The sequence below is a fragment of the Scyliorhinus canicula genome, chromosome 1, assembly GCF_902713615.1.
Source record: "Scyliorhinus canicula chromosome 1, sScyCan1.1, whole genome shotgun sequence".
Taxonomy (NCBI): Eukaryota; Metazoa; Chordata; class Chondrichthyes; order Carcharhiniformes; family Scyliorhinidae; genus Scyliorhinus; species Scyliorhinus canicula.
Window position 1 is genome coordinate 73,606,747 of NC_052146.1, and position 26,338 is coordinate 73,633,084.

At 46.5% G+C, this 26,338-nt stretch overlaps 2 protein-coding genes across 3 annotated transcripts in view; one reads left to right on the top strand and one right to left on the bottom strand.

Annotated features, from left to right (window-relative positions):
• Nucleotides 1–26,338, top strand: part of rsph14 (radial spoke head 14 homolog) — a 998,814-nt gene that overhangs the window by 127,216 nt on the left and 845,260 nt on the right. The window lies entirely within an intron of this gene.
• The window catches only part of gnaz (guanine nucleotide binding protein (G protein), alpha z polypeptide), a 334,178-nt gene continuing 329,822 nt past the window's right edge, over nt 21,983–26,338 (bottom strand). For both annotated transcript variants that reach the window (XM_038793238.1, XM_038793244.1), the window contains one exon: nt 21,983–23,436. In XM_038793238.1, coding sequence (XP_038649166.1) covers nt 23,092–23,436 — 345 coding nt within the window. In that variant the 3' untranslated portion in view covers nt 21,983–23,091. The remainder of the gene's footprint in view (nt 23,437–26,338) is intronic.

The following is a 26,338-nucleotide window of genomic DNA, read 5'->3' on the forward strand; positions in this document are numbered from 1 at the left end:
CTTAGGTCTAAGCAAGCCATTCTCGAAAGGTTACAGCAGACAACTGTTTGGCCATTCATCGCCACATCTGGCTGGCCCATTTAAAGCATTATAAGGTTCTACTCTCTTCTGTCAAAACTGCTCTCTGTTACAGAATCATTCTGGAATTTAAAGTGTTATGGGCCAGGGTTTCAAAAACTCCAAAGCGTATTATGGAGTTCACCTGACCTATAACTTTTTATGTTGAATTTGGCTAGGGTGAGCACAAGAGCCTACCCTTCAGGTGGTATTCAACAGTCTCCCCAGACACTTCAATCAAAGCAAGCGTTATTCTAAGAACTTAGTTAACATTTATATATAAATAAAAAGCAAGAATTTTTATCAATTACAAACATAAAGATACCCCACAGCTACAGTAATCTATGTCGAACACTTAATGAATTCCCCCTTAATTGTTCCAATTCAAAAACAAAATCCCATAAACCTAAACCCCTTTTCAAGGGTGTGGCCCAACATTCTGCATTCTCACTTGAATAAGACTGGCTGTTCCTGAGATTCTGACCCCGTCTCACCAGCAGGTTCAAACCCTTCCGGAAAGCAAACTATATATTTTAAGTTATAAAAGCAGGTAGTTGTAATCAATAGGTTTTTACTGGAACAGATATTTAAAATGAAAATAGAGAGAGAGACAGTCCAAAACACTTCTGTTCTCTGTCTGAGTCCACAGCAGCCAAAACTGAAAGTGAAATTAAAGCTCCACCCACAAAAATGACATCACTGAAGCCATGTGATAAGACAAAAACCTTTCTTAAAGGGACACTCCCATGACAAAAGATATTCCCGGCTTCATTCCTTCACTATAAATTAAACTATAAGCTATCATCCCATTTTCAGTACACTCATATCCAGCAGCAAATTTGTGATGCATATGCACCTCATTATCATTAATATTGAGACCATCCATTTCGCTACCTCTGCGACTTGCTTCTCTTCTTGGACCCCACCATGTTAAACCGCCTCAAAGTTCCCCCTTATCCTTGCCCTGAACTCCTATTGTTTAGTTTCTTTCCTTTCTCTCACCATGTCCTTTGAGCTGAGCTTACCTATCAAACCTACTTCTTGTTCCCTCAAGTCTATTGCCACTGAACCGCCGCCCTTCAACATCCCCAAATTAGCGGATATTGTTGGTGGTGCCCTCTCATCAGGTACAGCCTCTACAGTTCTGATGATCCCCCCCCCCCCCCCCCCCCCCCCCAACCACCTCCTGTATTCCTGTTACCTGCTCCAACCCCGTTTGTGAAATGCAACAGAGAGTGGCTATTGGTGAAGCAAGTGGCCGGAAATATATTTGGAAATATATTTTTCTTGTGGGATGAGCTGCCTGTCAATGTGTGATAGACATCGACAATCTGTCCTTCGTATGCAATTGAAAGCAAGGCCCATTTTCAGATTGGTTTTAGGCGACCCCTGTTCAAGTGCACACTACATATGCAATGCCTGTGCCCAGACTGATTTTTATTCCATGGTTTGAAAAAGTTAGAGCTCTGCCCACCTGTTCCATTATTGACCAGCTTTTCCCTGCCAATTCAAAGAGTTATTCAAGGGATATTTGTTGCTTTTCACTCCTTTTTTTCACTTCATCTCATGTTCCTTCTTGTGTTTGCACCTCTCACTTACTCCCTCCTCATGTTGGTGCCTTCCTTTAGGAGCTGGTTTAGCACACTGGGCTAAATCGCTGGCTTTTAAAGCAGACCAAGGCAGGCCAGCAGCACGGTTCAATTCCTGTACCAGCCTCCCCGAACAGGCGCCGGAATGTGGTGACTAGGGGCTTTTCACAATAACTTCATTTGAAACCTACTTGTGACAATAAGCGATTTTCATTTCATTTTTGAACTTGCCTGTAACCCTTTCTCCTATACTGCATGTTAGCTTCAGAGAGCACTTGTTTTCTTTTTACCTGCTGCCAGGTAAACTGATTCTAATTCCTTGTTAAGGCCATTCTGGCCTCTTGTGCTCAGAGTAACTGCTATACATTTCTTATAAAATACTTGTATTTTAAACACTTTCTTGGGCTGTGAGTGATATTTATCCCACTTCAGCCTTTCACCCACCGGACGGGATTCTGCACTCCTGAGTGTTGACGCCGTCGGAAACGCCATCGAGAAACGCGACGGCGTCAACATGACCACAGGATCAGCAATTCTGGCCCCTACAGGGGGCCAGCACGGCATTGGTGCAGTTCATGCCGCACCAGCTGCTGATCTTGGCACCAGTGCTAACGCAACATGGCGCAGGGCTACAGGGGCCGGCGCAGAAGAAAGGAGGCCCTCAGCTAGCGAGGCCGCCCCACCGATTGGTGGGCCCCGATTGCGCCCTGGAGGCCCCCCCCCCCCCCCCCCCCCCCCACAGGCTGCCCCCCGACCCTTCCACGCTGAGTTCCCGCCGGCTGAGAGCAGGTGTTGATGGCGCCGGCGGGACTCGGTTTTTTCATGACGGCTGCTTGACCCATCCCGGGCCGAGAATCAGCCGGGGGGGCGGGTAGAGCAGCCCCTGACCGGCGCCGCGCCAACCATGCCGGCGCCAATGGAGAATTGCGTGCCGGTGTTGGGGCGGCGTGGCGCGATTTACATAGAATTTACAGTGCAGAAGGAGGCCATTCGGCCCATCGAGTCTGCACCGGCTCTTGGAAAGAGCACCCTACCCAAGGTCAACACCTCCACCCTATCCCAACCCAGTTGTGGGCAGTTTGAATTCCTTTCTGAACAATCTAATCTCTGAATTTCAGTTTCAAAATTTGATAAGGAACAAATTTCCATTGTCATCATTTTAATTTTAAAACATCAAAAAGGAGGCTTTTGTGCAGCCCAGAAGGGTGGGGACAGTCGAAATCCTTGAAGAGTATAATAAAAGTAGGAAAGTACTTAAGCGGGAATTGAGGAGGGCTAGGAAGGGGTCATGAAAAGTCTTTGGCAAGTAGGATTAAGGTGAATCCCAAAGCTTTTTATTCATATCTAAAACGCAAGAAGGTGGAAAAAAGAAATGGACCACTTAATGACAGTGGGGGGAATCTATGTATTGAGCCAGAGGAAATGGGCGAGGTACTAAATGAGTACTTTGCATCAGTGTTCACCAAAGAAAAGGGGCGAGATTCTCCCATCGGGAGACTAAGGGCGCGATTCTCTGCCCCCCACGCCCGGTGGGAGAATAGCGGGAGGGCCTTCCCGACATTTTTCCCGACCTCCCGCTATTCTCCCCCCCCCCCCCCCCACGGCCGCCCCACGACATGAATCGCTGCTCGCTATTTTTTTACGGCGAACAGTGATTCTCCCCAGGCCGATGGGCCGAGTTCCCAGGCCTTTACGGCCGTTTTCACGAACGCAAACACACCTGCTCTCACCGTTCGTGAAAACGGCCGCAAAGTGCCGTTCCCGACAACCATGGCACCGATCGGCCCGGCCGCACCACGGCCGTGCCAAGGGTGCCGTGGGCCCGCGATCGGTGGGCACCGATCGCGGGCAGCGGGTCCGAAACCCGCGCACTCTTTGTTCCTCCGTCGCCCCGCAGGATCAGTCCGCGGGGCGGCTGAGCGGCATGACAGCCCGCGCATGCGCGGGTTTGACGCATATGCGTGATGCCGTCATCTGTGCATGCGCGGCTGACGTCATCGTGCGCGTCAGCCGCCGTGACCCTTGGCGCGCGGGCTTAGCGACGGTCGCTAAGCCTGCGATGCCGTGCTTCGCGGGGCCGTGCTGCTAGCCCCGACCGGGGGGGAGAATCGGGTCCCGGGAGGGGGCGCGGAGGCTGCCGTAAAACACGGCCAGTTTCACGGCAGCCTTTACGACTCTCCGCATTTGCGGCGAATCGTGCCCTTAGTGCCGACGCCGGAGTGAAAACTGGAGTGTTTCACTCCAGCGTCGGAGGCTGCTACTCGCCCCCTATTCTCCCATCCCCGGGGGGGGGGGGGGGGGGGGGGGGGGTTAGGAGCAGCGGCGCGTCATTTACGCGTGCCAGGCCTTGGCGCCACATGAAAAGCGCATGCGTGGTTGCCGTCCTCCCCGCAGGCGCCCCGCAAGAAATGTCGGAGTGATTTTGCGGGGCGGCGGAGGAAAGGAGTGCGTCCTTCAGAGACGCCGGCCCGCCGATCGGTGGGCACCGATCGCAGACCAGACCCCTTATGAGCGCCCCCCTGGTGCTGGATCCCCCCTCCTCCCCTCCCACAGGCCGCCCCCCCCCCCCAGCGTTCTCACGCTGTTCACGCCGGCAGCGACCAGGTGTGGTCGGCGCCGGCGGGAACCCGTCGTATTGGGCAGGCCGCTCGGCCCATCCGGCGAGCGGCGATTCTCCGAGCACCAGCCGTAAATCTCGCCACGCCGGTTTGGGGGGGGTGGGAGAATCGCGTGCGGGTGCCAGGGCGGCATGGCGGGATTTGCCCCGCGATTCTCCCACCTGCCGTTGGGGGGGGGGGGGGGAGAATTGCGCCCAAGGACTTTGTGGAAGATGATTTTTGGGTAAGGTGTCTGGACAGTTTGGGTCATTTTGACATCGAAAAGGAGGAGGTATTGGGTCTTTTAAATGACATTAAGGTGGATAAGTCTCATGGACTGGATGGGAGTTTACCCCAGAATACTGAGGGAAGCAATGGAGGAAATTGCTGGGGCTTTAACAGACATCAGTGGCTGCAGGTGAGATCCCAGAGCACTGGAGAATAGCTAATGTGGTACAGCTGTTTAAGATAAGTAGCAGGGTTAATCCAGGAAACTATAGGCCGGTGAGCCTTATGTTGGTAGTAGGTAAATTATTGAAGATAATTCTCAGGGACAGGATTTATACCCATTTGGAAAATAATTGACTCATTAGCGAGAGACAACATGGTTTTGTGAAGGGGAGGTCATGCCTCACTAACTTGATTGAGTTTTTTGAGGAGGTGACAAAGATGATTGATAAGGGGAAGGCGGTGGATGTTGTTCACATGGACTTCAGTAAAGCTTTTGACAAGGTGTCTCATTGCGGACTGGTACAAAAGGTGAAGTCACACGGGATCAGAGATGATGTGGTAAGATGGATACAGAAATGGCTTGGGTCACAGAAGGCAAAGGGTAGCAGTAGAAGGGTGTTTTTCTGAATGGAATATTGTGACTAGTTCCACAGGGATCTGTGCCGGGGCCTCTGTTGTTTGTAGTATATATAAACAATTTGGAGGAAAATATAACTGGTTGGATAAGTAAGTTCGCAGATGAAACCAAGGTTAGTGGAGTGGCAGATAGTGTTTTTTTTAAAGAAAATATTTTATTGAGGCATTTATAATTTTAACACTTTTAAACAGAAAAATCCAACAAAGACAAAAAATCCACTTGAGTGGCAGATAATGTTGAGGATTGTCAGAGGATACAGCAGAACATAAATAGATTGGAGACTTTGGCAAAGAAATGGCAAATGGAGTTTAATCCAGACAAATGTGAGATAATGCATTTTGGTAGGTCTAACATAGAGGGGAAATATACCGTAAATGGCAAAACTCTTAGGAATATAGAAAGTCGTAGACATCTGGGCATGCACGTCGACAGATCTTTGAAAGTGGTAACACAAGTGGACAAGCTAGTCAAGAAAGCATACAGAATGCTTACCTTCATTGGATGAGGCATCGATTATAAAAACTGGCAAGTCATGCTACAGTTGTATAGAATCTTGGTAAAGCCACACGTGGAATATTGTGCACGATTCTGGTCACCACACTACCAGAAGGATGTGGAAGCATTGGAGAGGGTGCAGAGGATGTTTATCAGGATGATGCCTGGTCTAGAGGGTATTAGATATGCAGAGAAGCTGAATAGTCTCAGACTATTTTCATTAGAATGACGGAGGTTGAGGAGTGACGTTATGGAGGTCTACAAAATGATGAGGGGAATGGATAGTGTGAATGGATAGTGTGAATGGGCAGGCACTCTTTCCCAGGTTGGAGGGTTTAGTCACCGGGGGCATAGGTTTAAGGTGTGTGGGCAAAGTTTAGAGGAAACGTGCGAGGCAGGATTTTGACACAGAGGGTGGTGAGTGCCTGGAAAGTGTTGCCAGGGAAGTTGTGGAAGCAGATACATTAACTGGGTTCAAAAGGCATCTTGACAGATACATGGATAGGATTTGTATAGAGGGATACGGCACAAGGAAGTGCTGAGGGTTTTGGCCAAGGGTGGTATCATGACCGGTACAGGCTTGGAGGGCCAAGAGGCCTGTCCCTGTGCTGTATTGTTCTTTGTCTTGACTACATAGCATACAAAGAACAATGTGTCAACTGCATTCATCACACTTGCATTGAAAAGCAACTCTCCAAAATAAGTGAATGTCCAGGGAGAGGCTTTGGCAAAAATAATCTGCCCAAAATTGTATCATCAGATAATTAAGGGAAAATCTACATTTATCATAATTTTTTCTTTAAAATAAATTGTCAAATGCAAATCGGCTCAGAGAGAGGCCATATCCTGCACTTTTTCTTTTCACTCTCCCATATCTTACTCTCCCAATCAAGGTTTGGCAACAGTTGCTGAATAAAGCTGTATTTTGATAGATATTTTCCATCGTCTATCTCATTGTGAATCAAGCTGCATCTGCAGTGGGTTTGCGATGAAGGCCAGGAGGCTGCAGTTGAAGAAGCTAATGGTCAACATAATTTTCCCTGGTCTGGGTCACTATTAATATTAATTTATAAAATTTTTTTTTTGGAGGTATCTGAACCAGAAGATTTAACATATTGCAAACTAAACCATTTTGGAAACCCATGAAGGCTGTGGAGCAAAAAGTCGAAATGGAAAATACGGTCTTTACAGTAAAATATCCCAGCAAGATAAAGGACGTCATCTAACTGAAAAAAGAGAAACAACCCCGCTATACTTTAGTGCCCCAGTGGGGACGCACCCCCCTCCCCCCACGAGGCCGCACTCAGCATCATTTGAGGAGCTCCCCCGAGCATAGCTTCTCTGTGCAGGAAAAGATTGGGATGCTAGCCTGACACTGCCAGGGTGCCCAGGTGGCCCTGCCAGCTGCAAGGGGCACTGCCAGGGTGCCAAGCTGGCATTTTTTTGTGTACTGGCGATCGCGCCAGGGGTGCTCTGCGGAGGTGGGGAGGGCGAGCGGCTTGGGACACTCCCAAAGTGCATTGGGACTGGGGGGGGGAGGGGGGTGTCAGGGGCCGTGTCGGGGTTTCGGAGATTTGAAAATGGCGTCCCAATCTCTCGCTACTTTGAGGAGCTCCCTGGTGTAGAAAACAAAAGCAACTGGACCGAATGAACCACAGGATCTCCTTTAGCAATTAGATTGAAGAATTGTGAAACTACCAGTTGAAGGACAGAGAAGGAATTATAAATGAGAGGGGATGAATTCAATGCTGATCGGTGTACGGAAAGAGAACTAGAAAGAGGGAGAAAAAGTTTGAATTAGCAGATGGAGTGAAAAGAGACAAATTTTTAAAAAAATCAAGTTGACATTTTTAAAATCCCCAACAACAGTTAAAACCTGGAAGACTGAGACTCCATACTTGTAATGGTTAATTTTTAGTTGTCAAGAGATTGATTGGCAGGAACTAATATTAATCATGTTGAAAAAGGTAATTAGACTTGAAATTACCAAACTTAACTTTCTGTGGTATTTCACGTTCACATCTACCAAGCAAATACAAAAACGTCAAACATTCAGAGCAATGCTGAAGCAGACAGTAAGATGCTGTTACTTTGAACGTTTGAGGGCTAGGCTGCACAACGCAGGCAGCAAATTCCTGATAGTTGCATTTAACCAGGCATCTGCTCCTTGCCTCAAGTTGCTGTAACATTTTTGCATAAATAATGGGAAGTGCCATTGTCCTCACAATTACTTCGTCAGCAAGTTCTGGCTCATTGGTTACCAAAAAGGTTTAGAAATTTTAGTTCTGAGCTTCATAATTTTTGTTACGTATTAACATCTTTAAAATGCATTTATAAACCACCAAATGCGATCTTGTTACATTTTTAGTTTGGATGCAGGATTTGTAATGAAAAAAACACTCAAAGCAAATCAAACATTCTGATACTCTGGCTGAGCTTGGAAAGTCACGTTTGAAAATGTTTTCTGACAGTTAATTGAGCCAATTAAAAAGTAAATGAAATTACATTATTTTCACTTTCTTTAGTGGCTTGATATTCTATTAAATCTTTCGATATGCATTAAATTGTTTTAATTAGTTATTGGTAATCTGGCTGACTGTTTTGGATTTTGCCATGCAATAGATGTCCTGGAGTTGAGATGATTAACCTCCAACCACCACAACCATCTTCCTTTGTGCTCAGTATGACTCCAACCAGCAGACAGTTTCCCCCTGATATACAAAATAACTGAGGTTTTATTTATTGGTCCGTGGAAAAGGAACTCTGGAAAGCTACACTATCAGGACTCTGAAAGGGCGGCATAGTAACACAGTGGTTAGCACTGTTGCTTCACAGTGCCAGGGTCCCAAGTTCGATTCCCGGCTTTGGTCACTGTCTGTGTGGAGTCTGCACGTTCTCCTCGTGTCTGCATGGATTTCCTTCGGGTGCTCCGGTTTCCTCCCTCAAGTCCCGAAAAATGTGCTCTTAGGTAATTTGGACATTCTGAAACCTCCCTCTATGTACCCGAACAGGTGCCAGAATGTGGCGACTAGGGGCTTTTCACAGTAACTTAATTGCAGTGTTAATGAAAGCCTACTTGTGACAATAAAGATTATTATTATTAAGAGAGTGGGCTTGTAGAAGTGTGCCTTGCTGATCATAATCATAACCATAAAAGTCAAAGCTGAAAGATGTTGTATCACAATCCTGACCTTGCTTGCATGAATAAAGAACAGCATATTGTGGAACTGTGCCGCTATGTAGTGCTGCATTTATGCGGAGAGTCATGCAAGTGCTTGTAGTTGCGTATTATACATGTTCACTATATCGAGTATGGAAAGTGAAATCTACCTCTTCATTTGATGTATCATTTGCCTGTTAATTTATGTGTAACTTGATTTGTTTTCATGTAAAAGCTGCAAAAAGTCGAATCCTGTTGATAATTTTTTATATGGGGACCACTTAGTAAATTTGGTTACTCTGGCTGGGTTCACTGGAACTTATATTGGTCCTATTTTGGTCTCCTTGTTTGAGGAAGGATGTGGTGGCAATGGAGACAGTTCAGAGGAGATTCACCTGATTGATTGGAGGGATGAAAGGGTTGACGTATGAGGAGAGATTAAACAATTTGGATTTATACTAGCTGGAGTTTAGAAGGATGAGAGGGGATATGTTCGAGGTCTATGTTTACTTTATCAATCTCATCTTGTATTTTATATATCAAATGATTCCCCCTTGTGGAGCAATCTAGATTGAGAGGTCACAGATATAGATTGAGAGGCGGTAGGTTTAGAACTGAGATTAGGAGGAACTAGTTCCTGCACAGGGTGGTGAATTTGTGGAATATGCTGCCCCATAGTGTGTGGAGTTTGAGTCACTAAATGTTTCAACACAGATATATTTCTGATTTAAAAAAACAGGTTAAAGGGATATGGGGAACAGGTAGGAAAGTGGATTTGAGACCAGGAGGGGACCAACCACGATCTGATTGAATGGCGGAGCAGGCTCAAAAGGCTGAATTGCCTACATCTGCTCCTAATTCCTATGTTCCTATAAACTTCCAGCATTTAAACAAACAAGATTTCACATTTGCTTTTGCTATATTGTATTGGGAAATTGACATGGGTAACATTGGTCATGTCCTTGTTTGGAGAGTAGATCTAACTCTCAGAGACTTAAAGCAGTTGAGAAAAGACGATTTAGTAGAGAATGTGGGGATTAACACATGATCCGGAGCTAAGGGGGAATAGATCGTGAAGAGTTGGCTGGTCCGTGAGTAAGAAATGAAAGGTTCTATAGTGATCGAGTACAACTGAAAAAGAAATAGAATTAAGAAAGATTGTTTTGGAAAGAGTGAAATTAACAAGAAAGGAAGGAAATTTGGAACAGGATAATGAATGAAAGAAAAATTTAAAATCTCAATGAGGCATGAGTTCCAATTAGGCAAACTTGAGTTGATGAGAAGGCATGAGGTGAACTCAGAGAGAGCTCCTCTTTATATTGATTTGATGAAGAATTTTCACTCAGAGACAGGAATAGAGATGAACTTCCTGTCATTTTGAGAAAATTGCCATGTATCAAAATTGGCCAAATGAACATTGGTCTGTGTTCCTAAGAAGTGTTTTGGCAGGGAAGACTTTAGAAGTGTATTAATCTCTTTCAGCAGAGCACTTGTGTGATTATGAGGCACTGAAGACTGCTATTCAATGTTCACGAGTTGGAGTCAGAGGTCTTCAGGCAAAAATTTAGAAATCTGAGTAAGAGAACAAGCGAGATGTAGAATTTGTCAGGATAAAGGAAAAGTGTTCACTACGTGGCTTGGGTCGGTGGTAACCTTAGGGAGATGATGGAGGAATTCAAAAATAGTGCTCTTTGGAGTTAAGTTCTCACCTGGAAGACCACAAAGGCCTTAAAATAACATAAGCCGTGGTAATGGCAGGTAATCACTTATAATCATAAGTTAACTCATAAGATTAGTCACAGGTTCCATTGTGGAACCATCCAGAGAAACTAGAATGACAGGAAGGTCAGGCCTTGCTGAGAAAGGGGCAGAAGGTAAAGACCAGGCCCTTGTGTTAGTTTAGTTGAAGGGGACTGACAAACTACTTTTGTCACGTGAAAGGTCTGATGCGCTAACAATTGCACACAGAAACACAAAACGGTACAAAAGAGGCTTTATTACCGTGAGATGTTATTCCCTCAAGTGGAGCTGTCAAAAGGCAGCTCAGGAGACCTCATGGATATTTATACTGCTCCCTGTGGGCGGAGCTAGCCGGCAGGGGCTTACCGACAAACTATGCAGGGACTTACCGAAAAACCTGTAAGAGCAGATACTATTGTACATCCCCTAATACAGGCACACACATATATATATACAGTGATATTACCACATTCACCCCCTGTTAAGAATGAGTCCGACGGGGTGACATGAAACTATAATACATAAGCAGTGATTTATTTACAGAGTGGAGGGGGAGAAAAAAAATCAGGTGCCCGTCATAGGTTGAGTCTGTCCGGTGGTCTGATGGTTCGTTGAGAGCGACGCAGCAGCGGTGGCGACGTCTGCACAGGTGGTGTCGGCGTCGACGGCATCGGTGGTGGCGGTGTTGATGCTGGCTAGTGGCTGGACGACTCCGGGAGCGTGCCAAAATCTTCCATGTCCTCTAGTGTGGGCAGGGGAACGAGGGATGGACCTGGTGGGGCTGATGTTGGGGGCGCTGGGGAAAAGGAGGGTGGCGCGTGGGTGGGGAGGTGTGTGGGCGTGGATCGGCACCCAAGGGAGCCAGGTCCCTGAGCAAGACTGTATCCTGGCAGCCGTCGGGGAACTCCACGTAGGCATACTGGGGGTTCGCGTGGAGCAGGCGTACCCTGTCCATGCCTTGTAGAGTCTGTAGGGTCCATTTCACTTGAAAGACCGAGACCCCGTTAGTGACGCCGAAGGGAACCCTAAGGAATTGATAGAGCCGACCGTCCGCCTCGAAGGCAGTGTAAGGACGGTCCGATTTACGAATGGGGAGCTGGTGGTAGACGGATTTCAGGTCAATTGTTGAGAAGACCCGGAACTGTGCAATCTGATTGACCATATCAGATATGCGAGGGAGGGGGTGCGCGTCGAGCTGCGTGTACCGGTTGATGGTCTGGCTGTAGTCCACGACCATCCTGTGTTTCTCCCCAGTTTTAACCACCACCACTTGAGTTCTCCAGGGGCTATTGCTGGCCTTGATAATACCCTCCCTAAGCAGCCGCTGGACTTCGGACCTGATGAAGGTCTTGGCCTGGGTGCTGTACCATCTGCTCCGGGAGGCGATGGGTTTGCAATCTGCAGCCAGATTGGCAAAGAGAGAGGGAGGGTCAACCTTGAGGGTCGTGAGGCCGCAAACGGTGAGTGGGGGTAAGGGTCCGCCGAATTTGAGGGTGAGGCTCTGGAGGTTACATTGGAAGTCCAGGCCCAGTAAAAGTGTCGCACAGAGGTTGGGGAAAACGTACAGGCGGAAACGGCTGAATTCCACGCCTTTTACAGTGAGTCTGACCAGACAGAAGCCCTGGATCGGGACAGAGAGGGATTTGGAGGCCAGGGAGATCCGCTGGTTGTCGGGATGGACCACGAGGGAGCAGCGCCTTACCGTGTCCGGATGAATGAAGCTATCGGTGCTCCTGGAGTCAAGTAGGCAGTAGGTCACGTGGCCGTTGATGAGCACCGTCGTTGAAGCGGTGGCCAGGTTGCAAGGACGGGATTGGTCGAGCTTCATGGAGGCAAGTAGCGGGCGATCGTCCAAAGATTCTGATGCATACCGGCAGCGACCCGAGTCCCGTGATCCAGTCCCGAGGGGAGGACAAAATGGCGGCGTCCGGAGTACCTGCGGGGAAGAAAATGGCGGCGTCCGGAGTACCTGCGGGGAAGAAAATGGCGGCGCCCATGGTGCGCACATTGCGGGGGCGGCGAAAGATGGCGGCACCCACTGATCGCACGTGGCCCCGGGAGCTGCGGACGGCGGGGCCCATTGTGCGATTGGCTGGGGAGAGGGGGAGAGGTCGGGCGCGATAGAGGCAACAGCGCAGGCCTGACACACCACTGCAAAGTGGCCTACCTTGCCACAAGATTTGCAGGTCGCGGAGCGGGCCGGGCACCGCTGGCGGGGTTGCTTCTGTTGGCCGCAGAAGTAGCAGCGGCGACCCCCAGGGTGCGCGGTATGACGTGTAGCGCAGGTATACTGCGCGGGAGCAGCCCCAGTCGGGGGGGTTGGTAGCGGGGTCCATGAGGGGTAAGATGGGTGGGCCGCGCAGCGGGCGGGGTAGGACTGCACATTACGGGAAGCGGCCGTCATAGAGAGCGCTAAAGTGTTTGTCCCTGCTAGATCGAGCGCGGCCCCTTCCAGCAGTCATTGCCGGATGGGGTCCGATGCAATCTCCATCACAAAAGCATCTCGCATGAAGAGATTCGAATGTTCTGTAGCCGTGACGGCCTGGCACTCGCAGTCCCATACTGGAGGGATAAGGGCCCGCCAGAAGTCCTCGATCGAGTCACCCGGTTGCTGGACGCGAGTGGAGAGTACGTGTCTCGCAAACAGAGTGTTCGTCGACTGGACATAATTTTCTTTGAGCAGTTCCATAGCACGGGCGTAGGTCGGCGCGTCCTGTATCAGGGAACACGCTGGAGCTCAACCGTGAGTAAATAGTTGAATTTTCTGAGCTTCCGATGGTGCAGGGTCCGCTGAGGTGACGTAGGCCTCGAAGACAGCCAGCCAGTGGTTAAAGTCTTTTCTGGCGTTCGGCGATTGCGGATCCAGCTGCAGGCAGTCGGGTTTTATTCTGATGTCCATGATTAGGGAAATCTCACGGTAATAAATTGATGCGCTAACAATTGCACACAGAAACATGAAACGGTACAAAAGAGGCTTTATTACCGTGAGATGTTATTCCCTCAAGTGGAGCTGTAAAATGGCAGCTCAGGAGACCTCATGGATATTTATACTGCTCCCTGTGGGCGGAGCTAGCCGGCAGGGGCTTACCGACAAACTATGCAGGGGCTTACCGATATACCTGTAATAGCAGGTACTATTGTACATCCCCTAATAGAGGCACACACATATATATACAGTGGTATTACCAGAAGGTCATGTGAAGGCAGAATGCTGGAAGTGAAAAACCAAGCCTATCGCATTTATCCAGTCAAGGGATGATAATGTCCTGATCAGTGAAGTTCATGACAAGCAGGGAGTCGCCCCCTCTTTCGCTGAGAGAATGAATCAGGTGACGGAAAGCTGCAGAGAATCTTTGTTCAATGGTAGTGTCCCCATGGTCATCTGGTGAACCAGGAATATCAATTATTATTCTTAGAGATATAGGATCAGTACAATCCCCGATGGCAGCAGTTAACATGAAACTCTCTCCAAAAGGTTTGTTGAATAAAACTGTATTCACAGTATTGATGGAAACTGTTTACCGGTTCCTTTGTATAAGGTTAATATACAATGTGACTTAGGGGCTGGTTTAGCTCACAGGGGCTGGTTTAGCTCACTGGACTAAATCGCTGGCTTTTAAAGCAGGCCAGCAGCACGGTTCGATTCCCGTACCAGCCTCCCCGGACAGGCGCCGGAATGTGGCGACTAGGGGCTTTTCACAGTAACTTCATTGAAGCTTACTCATGGCAGCACAGTAGCATTGTGGATAGCACAATCGCTTTACAGCTCCAGGGTCCCAGGTTCGATTCCGGCTTGGGTCACTGTCTGAGCGGAGTCTGCACATCCTCCCCGTGTGTGCGTGGGTTTCCTCCGGGTGCTCCGGTTTCCTCACACAGTCCAAAGATGTGCAAGTTAGGTGGATTGGCCATGATAAATTGCCCTTAGTGTCCAAAATTGCCCTTCGTGTTACTATGGGTGGGGTTACTAGGTTATGGGGATAGGGTGGAGTTGTTGACCTTGGGTAGGGTACTATTTCCAAGAGCCGGTGCAGACTTGATGGGCTGAATGGCCTCCTTCTGCACTGTAAATTCTATGATACTCGTGACAATAAAGCCATTTTCATTTCATTTTTTTCATTTTCAGTTACTGGCCCTGGAATGGGTGGGTGTTATTCCTACTTTACTGTTCGAATGTGTTGCCTTTGTGTTAGGAAATCACTTAGCTGTGGATTATGTGTTGTTGTCTCCAGTGGTTTTGGGAAAGCCCATTGAGGCTGTTGAAACCTAAATTGTATAAGAAACGTTGGATGATATGCAAAACGACCTTTTGTAAACCTACTACTAAAATGAATGTTTTTATGAAAGATAAAGAACAAAGAACATTACAGCACAGGAACAGGCCCTTCGGCCCACCAAGCCTGCGCCAATCTAGATTCCTTATTTAGACCTACTACTTATTGCCCAAAGGATCTGTATCCCTCCATTCCCCACCCGTTCATCTGTCTATCAAGATACATCTTAAACGTTGCTATTGTAACTGCCGCCACCACCTCCAATGGCAACGCATTCCAGGCACCCAACACTCTCTGCATGAAAAACCTTCCTCGCTCATCTCCCCTAAACTTTCTCTCTCTCACCTTGAGCCTGTGCCCCCTTGTGGTTGAGTCTTGCACCCTGGGAAAAAACTTTTGTCTATTCACCCTGCCAATACCTCGTGTAATTTTGTAGACCACTATCAGGTCTCCCCTCAACCTCCGTCTTTCCAACGAAAACAATCCAAGTTTATTCAACCTCTCCTCATAGCTAACACCCTCCAGACCAGGCAAAATCCTGGTAAATCTTTTTTGCACTCTCTCCAAGGCATCCATGTGCTTCTGGTAGCGTGGCAACCAGAACTGCACGCAATATTCCAAATGTGGCCTAACTAAAGTTTTATACAACGGTAAATTATCTGCCATATTTTGTTCTCAATGCCCCGGGTCAGCCTTACTCTAATCTGCAGATTGAATTTGAGATTCAATCCCTTTGCCTTGGGGACCTCGGGGGACAATTTGTTGAATAGGTGTCCCAGCAACCTAATCAAAGAATGCAGCTTATCAGTGTGGGTCATGTTCAGACAATTGTCTATTGTCAGAGACAGTACCATTTGGTACTGGTCCCCACAAACAAGGACCAGATGGAACTGCAGTCATTGGGGTCTCCAAGGGGATCGGAGGCCCCCATCTGCATGACCTTTGGGCAGAGTGGTTCCCTAGCTCTGGTGGTGCCACCTGGATGCCAGTCTGGCACTCCCAGGTGACACTGTCAGCTAGCACGGGTTGTCCGATGTGGGTGTTGGAGGATGCGGGGGTGGGGGGGGTGTTGCAGAGGACCCTCCCATGTTGCCTTCGGGCTAGGGGTAGGGCGGAGATTTTCTTTGTTGGCCTTTGAGATCAGGAAGCCATTTAAAAATGGTGTCCCAATCTCTCGCTACAACGGGGAGTTCCGGTGAACGGAGCTTCCTATTATAAAAAACAGGGCTATGGGCAGCCTTGACCAACTTTCATGTTATAAGTGTTATAGGTGTATAGGTGGGGTTACTAGGATAGGGTGGAGGTCGGGTGCTGTTTCCAAGGGCCGGTGCAGACTCGATAGGACGAATGACCTCCTTCTGCATTGTAGATTCTATCTATGAAAAATCAAGATAAAAGTTTGTGCTCTTGTAACTTCTTGAATGCATTTGTTTAGAAGTGAAATAGGCTATTATTTTAGTTAGCCTCATGTATATCCTTGGTAAGAGAACGTTTTAAAACATTTGGTGGAATTTAAAGAAGAATATTGCAGAAGGCTGAAAAATACCTTCCAAAAAGGCAGAGTATGAAATGTGAATCACTGGTGTGGGTGGTTGCCTTCTGAAATGTGAAAAAAACACTAGTAATTCATAGACATGTGTGGCACGTTTTATTGAATGAATGAATTTACAAAGACACATTTAACCACAACCAAAGCGTTTTAAAACCTTCAATTTTTTTGTCTTCAGCATCTGACATAGAGTTCATTGAATTAATTTGAGTGACTTTGACTACGACATCATCGTAAGGATCCCACTTTCAATCATATGTAGGACTTCTGGTTTCATAATAATCCCTCTGTAACAAATCATCTACATTTCCACCCAGAATGGGATATCTCCATCTCATCAAAATAGGATATTCTGCATTTTCTTGAATGATTTGACGGCACTTTGTGCACTAATAACATCCCATGATTTGATGATCAAACCACACAAAATATCAAGCGGTGCTGCATGCATACTTCCACTCTTTGTGAAGGTTTCTTCACCATCAATCATCCATTCGAGGTGAACATGATCTTTGAATGGCTCATTGAGGGACACACCCGAAGTTGAACCACGGATGTTAGTCCCCTGGTATTACTGTAATTTGGGTGTTTTATTTTCCCTTCCAATTTTCTTTCTCATTGGTTATGTGGGGTTTGAACATGACCCACACTGATAAGCTGCATTCTTTGATTAGGTTGCTGGGACACCTATTCAACAAATTGTTGATCCACAACTTCACCTCACCAATCCAACCGTTGTCATAATCACGCACAAAAACACCTGCAGGGAACCTCATTTTCAGTGTGGTTTCATGTATGAATGACCATAGGTTTGAATATCATCCCAATGGCCCTGCAGGCTGTAAGTTGTGTCTTTACATGCCCTGTGGTTTTCACTAAAACTGCTTTCAAACCTTTTATTATACAGTTTGCTGGCCATATCGAAATTCATGAGTGTTTCATCCACATTTCTGAAGTAGCATGATTGGTCCTCATATTTTTGCCATTGTCAGATGGACGAACCGCTGGAAACTAGTAATTTTAGCATCAAAGTCTTTTGCTGGATCCAGGCCTTCGGCAACAACACTAGCCATTTGCACTCCGTGAAGTGGCTATATAACCTATCTGATGCTCTGAAATCGTTCCAGGACTCAGGCTTTAATTTGGTCCACTTAAGTGTGTAGATTGGCAATGCATTTCTGGTGATAATGTAACCCTTCTGACTATTTTTGATGACTCATTCCTTTCCATGCTTTGCAAGATTAGGCCAGTGGATGGCCCCTGTTCTCATGGCGCATTTGGCATTGACATCTTCTTCAGAGCGGATTCCTTCTTCCTTTCTAGCACCAGTTTTCATTAACACTAAATTCTCCCACTCCAGCACAGTTATTTGACGAGTTAGAAAAAATTACGATTTTTAGCTTGAAACCAACTCCAATCTAATTGGTTTTGTTGGAAGGCTAATTTTGTTTAATTGTTTGCCATCTGCAGTCTACTCTGTGTGGTCATGTCTTAAACTCCCACAGCTCGTGTTGCCTACTTGATCAATTGTGCTCAGGTATAAGGAACCAAGCAGTATATTCATTTATAGGGTGAAAAATTGAGGCTGATGACTAAAGCGAGGATCACATGTTGTGACAGAAACATGGGGTTGACCTATATGCTGAGTAGATGCAAAATTATGATTTGTGGTGTTGTGATCTACGGTAACGAGGATGATTTAGAAGACAAATTTGAGGAAGCAAAATGTTTTCAATGGAGCCCACTGACTGTAGTCATACCCAGCACAAAGGAAGATGGTTTTAATTGTTGGAAGTCAATCATCTCAGTCCAAGAAAATTCTGAAAGTTTCTCAGGGCAATGTCCGAGGTCGCACCAAATTCAGCTGCTTCATTAATGACCTTCTTTCCATCATAAGGTCAGAAATGGGGCTGTTCGCTGATGATTTTATTGTGTTCAATATAATTTGCAACTCCTCAGATAATGAAGCAGTCACTTCTGCATGCAGCAAGATCTGGACAACATTCAGGTTTGGATGAAGTGGTAAGTGACATTTGTGCCACACAAGTTTCCGACAATGAGCCATCTCCAACAAGAGAGAAACTAATCACGCACCCCTTGACATTCAACAGCATCTTCATTGCTGAATCCGTCACCATCAACATCTTGGGGTCATCTGAAAATGAACTAGACCAGCCACACAAATATTGTGGCTGCAAGAGCAGTTCAGAGTTTGGGTATTCTGCAGCAGATGACTGACTTTGCAAAGCTTGCCCACTATTGAAAAGGCCAAGTCAGGGGTGTGATGGAATACTTTCCATTGCCTAGATAAATAACGTGGCTAAAAGAAGTTGCTTCTGATTGTGGAATTAAAGGACATAACCACAAAATTAATAAACCTCAAGCAAATCAGAGATCAGAAAATGGCAAAATAACAAAAGCTGTAAATGTGTTGTCCATTATAAGTCACTCTTTTAAAAATTGAACATCTGGGGCAAAATTCTCTGACCCCCCGCAGGGTCGGAGAATCGCCCGGGACCAGCGAAAATCCCGCTTCCGCCAATTCCCGGGTGGCGGAGAATTTCTGCCACGGCGGGGGCGGGATTTTCGCTGGTCCTGGGTGATTCTCCGACCCTGCGGGGGTCAGAGAATCACGCCCCTCCGATCGGCATATCCACCGCGCCAATTGACGAACCCCCTGCGGCGATACTCCGGCCCATGATGGGCCGAAGTCCCGCTGCTGAGAGGTCTCTCCCGCCGCTGTGGTTTGAACCACCTCTGGTGGCGGCGGGATCGGCGGTGCGAGCGGGCCCCTGGGGGGCGCGCGGGGCGATCGGACCCCGGGGGGTGCCCCATGGTGACCAGTCCCGCGATCGGGGCCCACCGATCGGCGGGCCAGTGCCATGGGGGCACTCTTTTTCTTCCGCCGCAACCACGGCCTCCACCATGGCAGAGGTGGAAGAGAATCCCCCAGCGCGCATGCGCCGGTGGTGATGTCAGCAGCAGCTGACGCACCGGTGCATGCGCGAACCGGCGAAAGCCTTTCGGCCAGCCCCGACGGCGGGGGGCGGGCGTCAAAGGCCGTTGGGGCCGGTTTTGGCGCTAGTCGGCGTGGCGCCAACCACTCCGGCGCGGGCCTAGCCCCCAAAGGTGCGGAGAATTCGTGGTTGGCACCACTCCGCTACGCCGGGACCCCCCGCCCCGCCTGGTACGGGAGAATCCCGACCCTGTTTCTGAATTAGATTAAAGGGTGTTAGGATCAAGATAAACACAGATGATCAAATAATTTGCATGTAACAACTTGTGCTTGGCTGGAATTAAGGCTAAGATTGTCCTTTTGCTTGCCCCTCTTTCACTGGTGGAACCCCATGCCAGTTTCCTATGGGTTGGAGATAAGGCAGGAAGCGAATGAGTAGCAGGATTTGAGGGTCAGAAAGCTGCTGAAAGTAATTTCTCTTCATGTGGGAACCTCGGGGTGATAATTGTAGCATCCCAAGGCTGAGCATCAACTTCCTCAGAGAAACTTGGGAAGTGACAGTAACTGAAGTGACAGGAGGGAGGTCCACTGCGGACAAGGACAACCTTCCATCACTATGTGCATGTGCAGTTGGAGAAGGAATGAATAACGGCAGTTCAGGTGCAGAGTGGGAAGAAAAGACACAGTTAAGAAGGTGAGGTGGGGTTAGGTCTCATTTGTTGCATCTTTTACCATTCTCTGCTTTATTCTAACTGGATTTCTGTCAGGATCATGAAGGAAAATCTCAGAGTCATCAGGCAGATCACTGAAGGATGGGGGATTGGGTGGGAGTTAAACTGGGTTGGCTGGGTGAGTTTGAAGGAAACTCTCCTGTTTCTCCTGGCCCACAAGTCAAGACTTAGGAGCAGGAGTAGGCCACTTGACTTCTCAAGTCTGCTCCATCACTCAAAGATCATGGCTGTTCTGATTGTAGCCTCAATTCCATTTTTCTGTCTGCCTCCATGACCCTTGACTCCCTTGCTGCTCAAAACAAAAATCTGTTGAATACAACCTTGAACATATTCAATGACCCAGTCTCTACTGCTCTCTGGGGAATGGAATTTCACAGACTAATGACTCTTTTGAGAATCTTAAATGGGAGACCACTTATTTTGAAACTGTGCCCGTTCTTCTGTATTCCCCCACAAGGGGAAACATTCTCTCAGCATCTACCCTGTGAAATACCTTTAGAATGTCATATGTTTCAGTAAGCCAACTTCTCATTCTTCTAAACTCCAGTGGGTATAGTCTCAACCTCCACAACCTTTCCTCATAAGATAAGTCCTTCATCTCAGTGAACAGAACCGGAAAGGCTTCACATATTCAGCCCTTCTTGCCTCCTTTAAGCTCTTGAGTTTCCTGTGGTTTAAAATTGAATAGCTATTAAAATGATGGCACATAAGCTGCATAATATGTAACTACTTCCTATGAGGAGGTTGGTTGTTTGCTTTCCTCGCTTCCCACCTCCATTAAAATCAGAAGTGAGCAGGTTTGAGGTGGCTTCAGTTCCTGTTCCAGATTTTTTGCATTTTAGCCTCAGACACTACCCCAACCCAACCATTTCTCGCAAGCCCAAGGTCACTGAATATAGAGCAGCCCACATCAGTTTTCTGATCTATGGCTCATGAAAACGTAAAAGGTGATTCAGGAGTTGCTTTTGAATAGTCTAAAAACAAGTTGTAAAGAAAAGAAAAAAAAACTGGGAAGGGTCCAAAAAGAGAAGCAATAGCAAAACAAAATCAAATAACATGGGGGAGATTCTCCAATATTGGGCCCAAATATTTGCGCCGTCGTGAACGCCGTCGCGTTTCACGACAGCGCGAACCGGGCCCAGGGATGACAGATTCTGGCCCCCATAGGCCGCCCCCGACCGTTCCCGCAGAGTTCCCGCCGGCAGCTACCAAGGGTGAACGGCGCCGGCGGGACTCTCGGATCAGCTGCTCGGCCCACCCGGGCTGGAAAATCGGCGGCCCCGCCGATTCCAGCAGCCCGTGGCCGGCGCCGCGCCAAATGCGTCGGTGCAAATGCTGCTGATTCTCTGCAAATGCTGCTGATTCTCCGCACCTCGGAGAATTGCGCGCCGGCTTCGGGGCGTCGTGGCGCAGTTATGGCGATTCTCAGGCCCGGCGCGGGGCTCGGAGAATCGCCCTCCACATTTGCAAAAGGAGGGATAAATTGCCCAGAATAAAACTAGTTCAAAGAAATCCACTGCTTTCTTGTGACTTAAATGCCACTTTCTAGACATATTTCAGCGCACAATGAACCCTTAAACCAAAAACCCTACTACTGAGCCACCAGTCCTAAGCAATAAATGGTATGATTCCAGCAATAATTAAACTTTTCTGCTTCACTTGTGAAAATTAGTTTCACCCCGTTCTCAACTGAGGCGAATGGAATTGTTTTAGTCTGTCTCCCACTCTGGAATGAAAATCAGGTGTGATCTAGAAGTGGGTGATCGGTTTCCACAGATTACCGCACAGGCAGCAAAGACAAATATTTATCCCAGAGTGTTTTGACTAAATGACCTAATTCATGCTGAGAGATTGTTTTTACACCTTGGATAAATATCACACTGATGATGAATACCAGGAAGTAAAATCTCATTTTTATAAGATATTATAGACAAATATTACCGCAAATCATCACAATGTATTTCACACATTTAACCCACTAATGTCATTCATTTTATTTAATTTCTTCAAATGAACAGCTTTTATAATTTGTCTCAAAGCCCTTACTGTAGATACACATACTAGACTTTGTTTAAGTGTTTTTCCGTTTCATTTCTGAGTGTGCTTTATATTTTTCTAACTATTTACATACTTCTGTCGTGTGAATGTTACATGAAAAACAAAAGAAAAATCAATGCTGTATGCTGAACATTTCAGTTTTAGTTACAAATGTGTATTTTGGCCGTTCAAGGTTGTTTTTATCAATTCAGCAAGTTGGAACAATTGTCAGAACAGTTTACAGACCAGTAAACCTGCCTCATTTATCGGTCAGTGGTTTTTAATCGTTTCCATTTTGTAACCAAAAAGTATAAAGTCTGTAGAGCACAACAATTTCCACAGTTCCAATGTTGTTCTTTTTGCTCTTCCCTGTAGAATTTCTATACTGAATTGTGGAATTGGATCTCAATGAGACATTTCCATTGCAATGAGGCCAGTGTGATGTGATCTCGGCATCAATTGTTGAACAACATGTGCAATTCAGAACAAAAATGGAGGACGAAACATTACACATATCATTTGTATCTGGGAAATTAAATGTTCATTTTTTTAAAAAAAACATTCAACGATATTATTTCTTATTTACAAGGAACCAAAGAATAAGTGACCCCCTTTTAGCTGAAGGAGAGGAAAATAACTGTTGCCTGTGTTTCTCTGACTGCTTATCTTTGACGTGGCATACAGCCAGCACAGATTTTGGTTTTGCAAATTGCAAGTTTGATGTCTGGAATGACAGGGAGCTTACTAAGTCACTGCAAATAAACTAGAGCTCAGTCACGTCACATAAAAAGGGCATGTTATATCAGAGGTCACAGTGTTCCTCATGATTCCACACTGGAACTCATGTTGCTGGATTGTGAATCACTAGAATCTTAGTGAATTTGTTAAGCTATTCAATGCAGTAGCTCAGACCTCATCCAGTTATTGTCAGCATGGTAATTTTCCTCAACCTCTTTTGCTGCCAAATCCAGCATTTCTCCTTTATCCTTGACCTCCTGAATCCATGTGTGGATTTTGTTCAATGGTAGGTAGGAATATTGTCTAGCAGAGCCCAATGTACTTCAAGTTATTTTGAATTATCACATCAGTAACTGCATCAAAAACAAACTGGATGTTACTGGTGTCTGTGGCACAGGTAAAGTGGGAGTAGATTTCTTTAGTTTCCTTGTTGCGGTTCAGGTCCTCAAACTGCCGCTGAATGTAGACAGCAGCCTCTTCATATGTGTTCTGACCCCTGTACTCCGGGAAACACACCGACAATGGAATTCGTTTGATCTTTTCTGCAAGGAGATCTTTCTTGTTCAGAAACAGGATGAGTGAGGTGTTGATAAACCAGTTGTTGTTGCAGATTGAATCAAAGAGACGCAAACTTTCAGCCATTCGACTCTGAAACAAAAATGTTAATGAATGGTTAGAAGCTGAAGATATACCTAGTAACAATATGTATATACTTGGATTAAAGTTTGGCATTTTCCAAAGAGAACGGAGGTGATGGGGCATCAATGATGCAGGCTGTTTTATACCCAGAATGATTTTCTTTTCTGTATTTTCAACCTGTCTTGTTTAGATAATTAGTTATCACATATTGCTTTCAATATTGCACAGTTGCTTTCAATTCCAGATTTATAATCACAAGATTGATATTAAAGAGGGTGATCGGTTTGGTGTGCCAGCTAACTCGTTATCTCTATGTACAGATTATTTTTTTTCAAGCACTGCAGTACATTAGCAGGATATCTTGCAACATGTGGTAAGAGTTGAAATTTGTGAGATTCCTTGCAGGATGTCATGCATTGCCAAATTACTTGCTGTGATAATAAATTATCGAACACAGTGGATTCAAAACTCTCTTGAGTGTGATCTTGCTTATTCCAGCATCACGCCTATGGTGCTCATCAACACATATATAAGGGATTAGTGGAACGGCAGCTCACATGCACGGGGACAGCGGGAATTCAGCTTGGATGTTCTTCCGTCAGAAAGCCAAGCAATTGAGTAACTTACAGACTAAGCGATTTACAGCTTCTTGTCCTGCCCTTTCCAAATCAAATGGCCTTGCAAAAGGTCATGTGTAGAAATCATTTTTATCAATTTTAAGCAGGAAATTTAACATCAGTTGAGACCTGCTATGTTTCTGAATCATTCTGCAAAATGCCACGAGAAATACAGTATAAATCTGTTTATGGTCATCAATTCGCTGCAATTTAATTTGAAAATCATTCTTATTTTTCCAAGTTTGTAGTGTTTAATTTCAAATGTCCCTATCCCTTAAAGAAATACCACAACATTACCACTTATTGGCCCCATCTTTGAGGATTACGTCATTTAAGAGTTTAACAGTAATATTTTATCATTAAAATCTTCTTTTGTGAATGAACTTCTGCTCTTCAAATCTTACCTCCTGTTCTCTTAAATTTTGGTCATGCTTGCCTGTCAACGTTCACCACTTTAAATTGTTAAGTCAGCATACCCCATTCAGCTCTGCTTTGCTAACTGTAGTAGGTCCAGATTATTATCCATAATGCAGGAATTGCGAGTTGGGCCTTTTATTGATGTTGTAATCCCTCCTCCTTCCCGAGTGCCTGCCCATGATGGGGTAGGGGGATGGTTTGGAGTTGGAGCCATCTCCAGAAGCTGGCCAGAGTTGGGAATGAAGCTGGTTGGATGCTGTGGCAGGCATGTTAGAAGGCCTGACACTGTTCACTGGGACACTGGCACAGTTCTGTGCATGAGCCCTCACATCTTACCTTCTGCCAAACCCACACCCCCATGCTCCCTAATATCCCCCATGCTCCCTCCTTTTCCCCCTATTCCCTTTCACACAGTCCCTACTATGGACAAAACTCGTGAGCCCTACGATAATATTGAGAAGTCTTTGAGATGCTCATGAAACTGTCAAAATAATGAAACAACCATTCAAAAGTCTTAATCCTATTAGCTGTTCATAAAACTGTCAATCAAGCTCGCAGCCATTCAATCACCACTTGAAAAAAACTTAATCCTTTTCAGTATTCATAAAACTAAAAATAAACAAACAGCTCCAAAACATTTGATTTTGCAGAGAGTGGGGATAAAGGGGTCTTTTTCAGGATGGCAGTCAGTGACTAGTGGTGTGTCTCAGAAGTCTGTGCTAGGACCACAACTTTTCACAATATACATTAATGATCTGGAAGAAGGAACTGAAGGCACTGTTGCTAAGTTTGCAGATGATACAAAGATCTGGGCCAGGATTCTCCAAAATCGCGGCAAAGTGTTGACGCCGGCGTAAACACCGGAGTGTTTCACGCTGGTGTCAACGGGTCTCTTGGCCCAGCGATTCTGCAAACCACAGGGGGCCGACACGGTGCTGAAGTGCTTCACGCAGCTCCAGCTGCCAATATGGGTCCCAGCACTTCCGGCCTCGGGTCCGCGCATGCGCACGGCGGCCATTTTTGCGCCGGCCCCTGCGCAACATTGTGGAGGCCTACTGCGGCTCTACAGCGGCCGCCAATCGGTTGCTCCCGATCATGGGCCTGGCCATCGTGGTGGCCCCCCCTGGGGTCTGATTCCCCCCCCCCCCCCACCCAGACGGCCCTCGCAGCCACGATGCCAAGCTCCCGCCGGGGTGAAACCATACGGAACCACGCTGGCGGAACTCGGGTCGGTCAACCACGCAGAATCGCCGTGGGGGCCTCTTTCAATGGCCCAGTCGCACTCGCACGTGGTCGACATGGCGCCGATTCTCCGGATGCCGGACAATCGCGTCTCAGCGTCAGACCAGGATCAGGGTGTGTTTTAGTTTAGTATTCAGAGCTGGATAGCTGCAGTCACAGCCAGAAGGGTATTAATCTCTCTCTGTAATCCAAGAGCTGTAAATCGATCCTTTGGTGATTTAAAAACTAATAACTGCTCTCAGCAGTGACTTTAACCTGATGTGCTTCTTGTTAAAAATTCTTTTTTATGTCTTATGGATGTTAAAAGGAAATCTTAAAGGATTACTTAGTGTTGTAGCCTTTGTATTTGAATTAATGATTGCTAAGATGGTCACTGTATGTTTTTCAAAAAGGTTAACTTAAGTTCATAGAATAAACATTGTTTTGCTTTAAAGAAAATACGTTTCCATTGTCTGCTGTACCACACCTGTAGAGTAGGTATATGCTCCCCATACCACAATGTATTAAAAGTTATGGGTCAGGTGAACTCCATGATACACTTTGGGGTTCCCTAAACCCTGGCCCATAACAAGGCCAAATCACTGAGTGTCTTTAAGATTGAGATAGATAGGTTTCTTGATCTTAAATGGGATCAG